The sequence below is a fragment of the Capra hircus genome, chromosome 7 (genome assembly GCF_001704415.2).
Source record: "Capra hircus breed San Clemente chromosome 7, ASM170441v1, whole genome shotgun sequence".
Taxonomy (NCBI): Eukaryota; Metazoa; Chordata; class Mammalia; order Artiodactyla; family Bovidae; genus Capra; species Capra hircus.
Genome location: NC_030814.1, coordinates 66,598,070 through 66,608,402, shown reverse-complemented (window position 1 = coordinate 66,608,402; position 10,333 = coordinate 66,598,070). Strand labels below are relative to the sequence as shown.

General features: G+C 51.2%; 1 protein-coding gene across 1 annotated transcript; it reads right to left on the bottom strand.

Annotated features, from left to right (window-relative positions):
* Positions 507 to 5,463, bottom strand: C7H19orf25 (chromosome 7 C19orf25 homolog). Its single transcript, XM_005682916.3, has 2 exons — positions 5,100 to 5,463; positions 507 to 1,953 (listed from the first exon to the last, which is right to left on the bottom strand). The coding sequence occupies exons 1-2, from the start codon at positions 5,227 to 5,229 to the stop codon at positions 1,727 to 1,729; spliced, it is 357 nt and encodes a 118-aa protein (XP_005682973.1). The 5' UTR covers positions 5,230 to 5,463; the 3' UTR covers positions 507 to 1,726.

Here is a 10,333-nt window from a genome sequence, read left to right as displayed (position 1 = left end):
CAGGTCGGCTGCCATGACTGGTGGCAGAGGACCCTCCTGGCTGGCTGTCCCTTGCCATTCTCTCCACAGGCAGGGGCAGGGTCTGAGCTATCCCATCCTGTCCAGCGCCCACCCTGCCACCTCCATCCATCACAGCAGCGGTCCATGCAGCCGTTGGGCTAGTGGGAGCCCGAGGCTTCCTGGAGGAGGCAATGCGGACCACTGATGGACAATCAGCCTGAGGCCAGAGCTTGGAAGAACAAAGTCCAAGGACTCCAAACACTCTGTGAAGCCCTGACCAAGAGACACAGGGCACCCAGGCTAGACCTCGGCCCGGAGGAGATGGACACTGCGAGCTGGGTGCTGACTTTGAGGCACTACCTCACCACGCTGCCGCAGCCTGAGCCTGGTTGTCTTGGCTTGTCCCCCTCCCCGCCGTCTCCATCCCAGGTGCCGCAGGACACCTGTAAATACGTACAGCCCCCACCTGTAAAGCCATCACCTGGCGGAAGGAGGCCGCAGAGCCAGGCATTTCACTGCACCTTTAATAAACAGCTGTTGAATCGCGCTCCAACTGGCTGTGCCTTAGTCTCCAGAGGGGTGAGGCAGGGTGGGGGTCAGGAGGGGGCTTTCCAGGCCTTCCATCCGGGTCCATGTGCTGCCTGTATAGCCTCGCTCCCCACAACCAAGTGTACTCGAGGTTGACACAAGGGTTTGTTGTGTGCAAGAGCGCCCTCCCTTGGATGAGGAGGCTGCTCCGGGTCCACTGCTTCTACTGGCACCGCATCCATGCTTTCTCAACACCTGGGCCCCCAAGTTTCCAGTTTTAGGGTCTCTAGGCGTGAAGCAGACACCTTTTCCTCCTGGGATATGTGAGGTCTCCTTTGTCTGCTGTGCGGGGTCCCAGCACCACCCTGAGCTTTTGGGACCCCAGAAAGGAGGGGCCCATGGGGGGGACTGTCGTCGGAGGTACTCAGTGGGCTCATCACCTCCCACTGGTCTGCTGCTCTGGTCTTCAGGGGACTGGCTTCTTAGGGTGAAAGCCCTTTTCACCGTCCTCACCTGGCCCACCGCCCACCTGTCTGCAGGTGAAGGTGGAAGGAGGGAGGGCACTGGGTGAGAGCTGGGGCGGGGACTGACTACCACGCCCTCTCACAGTACCCTCATGTGACTGCATCCCACAGGTGACAGACAGACGAGAGCCTGCCCTGGGGGAGCGCCCAGGCCCAAGATGGGGTGCCAGGGACCCCAAGAGGTGGCACTCACCCTGAGGGCTACTGCTCCTCATACAACCAGAGCCACCATGGGCTGGGGAGGACACTGAACACCCCCACACTCTTCTGGAACCTCTGGGGCCCCCCCAATTCACATGGAGATGGCAGAACCAGAGGGGTAGGTCCCACCTGCTCAGTCTGATTGTTCAGTGAAGCAGGGTCGCCAGAGGAAGGGAGGGGAAGATGGATTGACGGCCCTGGGCCCTGAGTCTTGAAAGAAGTCCAGTCTGGGCTCCTCAGGTCAAGAGGCCTGTGCACAACCCGGATCCCATCCTCAGGGAGGGGTCTATGCCCAGTGGGACCCCACAAACGACTGGGCAGGCCGTGTCCCCTGGCATCTCTGGGTGCCAGGGCATATCTAGGCCGCAGAACAGAGAGCCAGAAACCTGCTTCTGGGACCCAGGGACCAGGTGTCAGGTGAGGTGTGCCAGGCCAGATGCTGAGTGGAGGACTCGAGGTTCCGGTGGGCCAGGTTATCCCAAGGAGGCGGCTGCCGTGCCGGGCAGAGCCACTTGGCCCACCTGGCTGATGTCCCGCTCCAGCTCGTCGCCCGCCTGCTGCAGGTCTGCACGCTTCTGCTCCAACTGGGCACCCGCCTGCTGCAGCCGCTGGTTCATGGCCACATAGATCCGGCTCTGGAAGTAGAGCTGCTCTCGCTGGGCTTCGGCGTCCTCGGCCCGCCCAGAGGGGCTCAGGGGGTCTGTAGATAGGACACGGCAGCATCACTGCCCGTTAACCAGAGGACTCAGTTTATCCTCCAGAGAAAACAATGGACTGGAGGGGACAGGTCACAGGAAATGCTGGACTCCACTGACCCACAGTCCCTCCAAGGGGTGGGCCCTGGCTCCTGGAAAGGGCTCTGACCCTGATCACGAAGCAGACTGGCTCTCACCAGCACTCTGAGCACTCAGGGAGATGGGAAGAGGCCAGGATGCACATTTCCCAGTGACCATGCTTCCTAAAGGGTACAGGAGAAGGGGGGAGTCAGGGCAGAAAAGGCACAGACTCCAGGGTCACATGGACACACATCAAGGTCCTCCTTGCTCTGCCTGGTCCCCCTGTCCACAAACTGGCCAGAAGCTCTGCATTTGATTGCAGATCACTTTATCACCTGCCTGACACCAAGGTGGGAAAGGCCAGACAGTGCAGGTGCACACAGAGGCAGACACAGGCCGGCAGGGGCAGCCCCTGCTCCCTGAATGGCCCCAACCTCCAAGTGCTAGGGACCTAGGCCTGTGAGCCTTAAGCTGGGGCTCAAGCAGCTGCCAAAAACCCAGCTGTGGGCTGTGGATAAATAGGTGCTGCGGTTCCTCAGGTGGCCCCATCCAACACGTTCCAGGTGACAGAAACGTCCCCAGCTGAGCCCCCCAGCACAGCAGCAACAAGGGTTTCCTGAGCCTGTAAAATGTGGCCATGTGCAGCAAAGAACAGAATTTTTACTGTTACTTAATTTAAAAACAAATTGTCCCACAGCCACATGTAAGTCAATGAAGTTAGAACACTCTCTCATACCCTACACAAAAAAACCCAGAATGGCTTAAAGGCTTAAATATAAGACATGACACCATAAAACTCCTAGAGGAGACCACAGGTATAACATTCTGTGACATGGATCTTACCTATGCTTTCTTAGGTCCGTCTCCCAAGGCAACAGAAATAGAAGCAAAAATAAACAAATAGGACCTAATCAAACTCACAGGCTTTTGCCCAGCAAAGGAAACCAACAGCCTATAGACTGGGAGAAAATAATTGCAAATGATGTGACTGACCAAGGCTTGATTTCCAAAATATACAAACAGCTCATACAACTCAATATCAACAAACAAAACAACCCAGTTGAAAAATGGGCTGAAGACCTACATAGACATTTCTCCAAAGAAGACATACAGATGGTCAAGAATCACATGAAAAAATGCTCAGCATCACTCATTATCAGAGAAAGGCAAGTCAGAACTACAATGAGGTACCACCTCCTACAGGTCAGTATGGCCATCATTAAAAACTGTACAAATAAGGACTTCCCTGGTAGTCCACTGGCTAAGACGCCATGCTCCTAATGCACAGGGCCAAGGTTCAAACCCTGGTCAGGGAACTAGATCTCACATGCTGCAACTAAGAGTTCACATGACACAACAAAGACCTGGCACAGCCAAATAAATATTTAAAAAAAAAAAACCTCTACAAATAAACAAATGCTGGAGAGGGTGTAGAGAACAGTAAACACTCTTACACTGTTGCTGGGAATATAAGCTACTGCAGCCACTGTGAAAACAGCACAGAAGTTCCTCAAAAAACTAAAAACAGAGGTACCATATGATTCAGCAATCCCACTCCTGTGCAAATATATTCAGATGAAACCACAATTCAAAAAAACACATGCACCCCAATGTTCACAGCAGCACTAGTTACAACAGCCAAGACATGGAGGCAAGCTAAACGCCCACTGACAGATAAATGGATAGAGGAATAAAAAGGGTACGGTAAGAAAAAAAAAAGGATATGGTGTATATATACACAATGGATTACTACTCAGCAGTGAAAAAGCACAATATTGTCACTTGCAGCAACATGGATCCAACTAGCGATTACCATACTAAATGAAGTAAGTCAGAAAAAGACAAATACTGTATGATATCACTTATATGTGGAATCTAAATATAATGCAAATGAACTTATCTATGAAACAGAAACAGACTCAGACCTAGGAAAAGACTTGTGGTTGCCAAGGGGTAGGGACAGCAAGGAAATCAATCCTGAATATTCACTGGAAGGACTGATGCTGAACCTCCAACACTGGCCACCTGATGTAAAGAGCTGACTCACTGGAAAAGACTCTGATGCTGGAAAAGATTTCGGGCAAGAGAAGAAAGGAGCAACAGAGGATCAGATGGTTGGATGGCATTAGCAACTCAACGGACATGAGTTTAAGCAAACTCTGGGAGATGGTGAAGGATACGGAAGCCTGGCGTGCTGCAGTCGATGAGGTCACAAAGAGTCGGACACGACTGAGTGGCTGAACAACACACACAGAGGGGAAGGGGGATGGTGGAAAGAATGGGAGTTTTGGATAACCATATGCAAACTATTACATACAGAATGGATTAACAACAAGGTCCTGCTGTATAGTGCAGGATTTTCAATATCCTGTGATAAAACTATAATGGAAAAGAATGAGTATGTGTAACTCTACTATAAAACAGAAATTAACACTGTAAACCAACTATACTTTAATTAAAAAAAACCAAAAAGACACAAAGACGAACCCCCCAAAAAAGTCCCAACGTGTTTCTCACCTTCTGACATCCCACAAGCCTTATACTGATCCTCTCTACCCACTAGAATGGCCTGAGGACAGGCACTTTCATCTCCCCGCCCCCCTTGGCTGTACCACGTGGTATGTAGGATTTTAGTTCCCCGACCGGGGATTGAACCCATGCCCCCTGAAGTGGAATCGCAGAGTCCTAAGCATTGGACGGACAGGGAAGTCCCGGGGACTTTCAACGTTCAGATCTCACCTCACCACCTCAGTGATTAGAATAGAACCTGGCCCATAAGAGGTTCTCAATAAGGCTGAACGAATAAACGAACCTCACAGAGAACACAGTATTCAGACTACAACTGTATGTCGGCCCCTGCAGTCAATGTTCTCCGTTTATCTTCTGAACAAGGGGTGGACACCCTTTCTCGGCAAAAGGCCAGACTTAAGTATTTTGGGCACTGTAGGGCCAGACAGTCTCTGTCCTGACCATTTAACTCTGCTAGTGCGTCTCAAAAGCAGCCAGGTGCTTCCCTTCTCGCTGGGGTCTCGGGACCGCCCCTCCCCTGCACGGCCTGGACTCCCCCTACCTTCCCGGGCCAGTGCGGTGAACACGGGGTCCTCGGCGGGAGCCCCCCGCACGTCCTCCAGGATCTGCTCTACCGTGGGGGGCGCCGGGCGGGTGGGCAGCACCACGCGCTTCTTGGCCTTGGAGCCCATCCCTGCAGGCTGGAGAAAAGAGCGTTGACCGCGCAGTTCCTGGCGCCCTGCTCCGGAGTCCCGCTCCCGGCGAAGCCGGCCCTGCCTCGTTCCTCCCAAGGCAGAACAGCACGCGGTCTGGGGCTTCAGTGTCCGGCTCCACTCAAGACAAGTTTCCAGCAGAAGCTCCCCCTGGCAGCGGGTACCCAGCCGCCACAGCTGCCGAGAGGCCACTTCCGCTTCCGGTCCGCCTGCGGCCCGCCCTATAGGCACGTGAAGCGCACTTCCGGCCTCCTCGGGTTCCCGCCCGCCGCGAAGCCAACCCCTCTTTAAAGGGGCCATGCCCGAGAGAGTTTCAGTACACTGGAGCAGAATGGCTGGAGCTTCCGTGATAGCTCAGTTGGTGAAGAATCCACCAGTAATGTAGGAGACCCCAGTTCGATTCCTGGGTCGGGAAGATACCCTGGAGAAGGAATAGGCTACCCATTCCAGTATTCTTGTGCTTCCATTGTGGCTCACCTGGTAAAGAATACGCCTGCAATGCAGGAAACCTGGGTTCGATCCCTGGATTGGGAAGATCCTCTGGCGAAGGGAAAGCTACCCACTCCAGTATTCTGGCCTGAAGAATTCCATAGACTGTATAGTCTATTAGGTCGCAAAGAGTTGGACAAGACTGAGCGAGTTGAAGTGGGGTTCAGTTCAGTTCACCCGCTCAGTGGTGTCCGAATCTTTGCGACCCCATGAATAGCAGCACGCCAGGCCTCCCTGTCCATCACCAACTCCCGGAGTTCACCCAAACTCATGTCCATCAAGTCGGTGATGCCATCCGGCCATCTCATCCTCTGTCGTCCCCTTCTCCTCCTGCCCCCAATCCCTCCCAGCATCAGAATCTTTTCCAATGAGTCAACTCTTCGCATGAGGTGGCCAAAGTATTGGAGTTTTAGCTTTAGCATCAGTCCTTCCAAAGAACACCCAGGCCTGATCTCTTTTAGAATGGACTGGTTGGATCTCCTTGCAGTCCAAGGAACTCTCAAGAGTCTTCTCCAACACCACAGTTCAAAAGCATCAGTTCTTCGGCACTCAGTCCAACTTTCCTCACAGTCCAACTCTCACATCCATACATGACCACTGGAAAAACCATAGCCTTGACTAGACGGACCTTAGTCGGCAAAGTAATGTCTCTGCTTTTTAATATGCTGTTTAGGTTGGTCATAACTTTCCTTCCAAGGAGTAAGCGTCTTTTAATTTCATGGCTGCAGTCACCATCTGCAGTGATTTTGGAGCCCAAAAAGATAAAGTCTGACACTGTTTCCACTGTTTCCCCATCTATTTCCCATGAAGTGATGGGACCGGATGCCATGATCTTCGTTTTCTGAATGTTGAGCTTGAAGCCAATTTTTTCACTCTCCTCTTTCATCAAGAGGCTTTTTAGTTCCTCTTCACTTTCTGCTATAAGGGTGATGTTATCTGCATATCTGACATTATTGATATTTCTCCCGGCAATCTTGATTCCAGCTTGTGCTTCTTCCAGCCCAGCGTTTCTCATGATGTACTCTGCATATAAGTTAAATAATGAGGAAGGAAGCAACATCAGCCTCCTTGCGCAGGGCCTAGAAGCACAAAGGGTGGATGTCCGGTCCAATGCTGGCTTCTCTGACTGCCTAACAAAGCATCCTCCAAGCCATTCTTCAACAGTATAGGTTAACAGTACATGAACCATCAACTTCCAGATGTTCAAGCTGGATATCAAATTGCCAACATGCGTTGGATCATCAAAAAAGCAAGTGAGTTCCAGAAAAACATCTACTTCTGCGTTACTGACTACACCAAAGCCTTTGTATGGATTACAACAAACTGTGGAACATTCTTACAGAGATGGAAATACCAGACCACCTTACCTACCTCCTGAGAAATCTGTATGCAGGTCAAGAAGCAACAGTTAGAATCAGTCATGGAACAACAGGCTGGTTCCAAATTGGGAAAGGAGTACGTCAAGGCTGTATATTGTCACACTGCTTATTTAACCTATATGCAGAGTACATCATGCGAAATGCCAGGCTGAATGAAGCACAAGCTGGGATCAAGACTGCCAGGAGAAATATCAATAACCTCAGATATACAGATGACACCACCTTTATGGCAGAAAGCGAAGAAGAACAAAAGAGCCTCTTGATGAAAGTGAAAGAGAAGAGTGAAAAAGTTGGCCTAAAACTCAACATTCAGAAAATGAAGATCATGACATCCGGTCCCATCAATCATGGCAAATAGATGGATGGAGGAAAAAATGGAAACAGTGAGAGACTTTATTTTTGATGGCTCCAAAATCAATGCAGATGGTGACTACAGCCATGAAATTAAAAGACACTTGCTCCTTGGAAGAAAAGCTATGACCAACCTAGACAGCATATTAAAAAATAGAGACATTACCTTGCTGACAAAGGTCCATCTAGTCAAAGCTATGGTTTTTCCAGTAGTCATGTATGGATGTGAGAGTTGGACTATAAAGAAAGCTGAGCACCAAAGAATTGATGCTTTTGAACTGTGGTATTGGAGAAGACTCCTGAGAGTCCCTTGGACTTCAAGGAGTTCAAACCAGTCAATCCTAGAGGAAATCAGTCCTGAATATTCATTGGAAGGGCAGATGCTGAAGCTGAAACTCCAATACTTTGGCCACTTGATGCAAAGAACTGACTCACTGGAAAAGACCCTGATGCTGAAAAAAATTGAAAGTAGAAGGGGATGACAGAGGATGAGATGGTTGAATGGCATCACTGACTCGATGGACATGAATTTGAGCAAGCTCCAGAAGTCGGTGATGGACAGGGAAGCCTGGTGTGCTGTAGTCCATGCTGTCACAAAGAGTTGGACAGGAATGAGTGACTGAATTGAACTACTACTACTACTACTAAGTCACTTCAGTCATGTCCGACTCTGTGCGACCCCACAGACGGCAGCCCACAAGGCTCCCCCGTCCCTGGGATTCTCAAGGCAAGAACACTGGAGTGGGTTGCCATTTCCTTCTCCAATGCATGAAAGTGAAAAGTGAAAGTGAAATCGCTCAGTCGTGTCCAACTCTCAGCGACCCCATGGACTGCAGCCTTCCAGGCTCCTCCATCCATGGGATTTTCCAGGCAAGAGTACTGGAGTGGGGTGCCATTGCCTTCTCCGCTGAATTGAACTGAACAAGGCATTTGAGGCCAACTTTTATGCAAAATGGGGACACAACCTCCAACCCACGTGGCTGTCATGGAACACACCAGGTGGTAGGCACACAGGGAGCACTCAGTAAATGCCAGCTGTGCCAGTCCCACTGAGGTGACCAGGGGCACAGCATTCGCATCTGGGCTCTCCTCCCAAATCCACCTCAGGGTCCCCTCTCTAGTCTCTAAAACCCCTTCCCCTCAGGGTGGGGTCATAGCGCTGGAGGCTTATCTTGGCCTCGCCCCTCTTAAGTAGGGTGGGAAGACCTGCTCAGACCAGGGAAGTTTTTCTGTGTTTAAACAACTTTATAGAAAGTAAGTTAGGGCTTCCCTGGTGGCTCAGTGGTAAAGAATCTGCCAGCAATGCAGGAGACCACCAGAAATGCAAGAGACTCGGGTTCGATCCTCAGGTCAGGAAGATCCCCTGGAGAAAGAAATGGCAACCCACTCCAGTATTCTTGCCTGGGAAACCCCATGGACAGAGGAGTTTGGCGGGCTACTGTCCTTGGGGTCACAAAGAGTTGGAGACGACTTAACGACTAAACCACCACCACCACCTACCAGTGGTTAGGATTCCTTGTTCTCACTACCGAGGGTTTGGATTCAGTCCAAGGTAGGGGAACTAAGAGCCTACATCCCATAAACTGCCCCGGTGAAGTAAAAAAAAAAAAGGACCAATTTACATACCACAAGTAGTAGTATTAGTCACTCAGTCGTGTCAGACTCTGCGGTCCCATGGACTGTAGCCTACCAGGCTCCTCTGTCCACGGAATTCTCCAGGCAAGGATACTGGAGTGGGTTGCCATTTCCTACTCAAGGGGATCTTCCAGACCCAGGGATTGAACCCGGGTCTCCCTCATTACGACCAGATTCTTTACCATCTGAGCCACCAGGGAAGCCTACAATACCATAAAGCCTACCTGTTTAAAGTGTACAAATCAGTGTTTTGAGAATATATAGACAGTGGATGTTTCACATCAGCGGGATCACACACTCTGTGTTCTTTTATGTCCTGCTTCTCTCACTGAGCATCGTGACACTCCCGGGTATGGAGAGACCACCCTGCATTTATTCGTTCACCCACGTTAGTGGACATTCAGGCTGCTTCCAAATTTTGGCTGCTGTGAATCATACTGCTGTGAACTTCCTGGCATAGTTGTTTGTGTGAATGTGTCTAGTTTTCTTGGGCACGTGCCTAGGAATGGAATCGCTGGATTCTTCGGTAACTCCATGTTTGTCTGTGAAACTATTTCCCAAAGCGGCTGCCCCAGCCTGGCATGATTTGGGCACTTACCATATGTCAGGCCAGAAAACTACTTTGGATCCTCGAGAGTATTTGGTGAGACAGGTGCCAGGTTTAATGCTGTTGCAGAGGTGTGGTCACTGAGGCTCTGAGAGGGAGGCCAGATGACTCTGGACTCACAGCCTGGAGCTAACTCTGGAAGCAGGGGCTGAGCTGGGTGGGACTCTAGGGGGCGTGGCCAGGACTACACTCGGAGGGCAGCTGGCTGCTGCTCATGCTTCCAGTGGGTCCAGCTTCAGCCCTTGACCTCATTCCCATTACTTTCCAGCTTGAGGCTGCCCAACCCGAGCCTGGTGGCTCAGCAGGTGCCCAGGGTCCTTGGAGAGGAGTATCTCTGGGGCTCCTGCAACAAACCAGGCCTGCCTCCATGGAGTTCAAGTGAAGCCTGTGGTCAAGGCACAACCAGCCTCCACTTCCTTGTGGAAATTGTCTCCCAGCTCTGAAAATCAGAAGGAACGAGGAACATGTCCCCACCCCATAGATGTGTGTGAGGACAGACGAAGGACTCTCAATAGCTCCATCCATGCCCTCCCTACCCCAACCCCACCCCCCCTGCACTTTGGGATCCTCCTTCAGTTCCAGAGAAGTGGAGAACCCACTTTCCAGATGGTGAAGTGGAGGC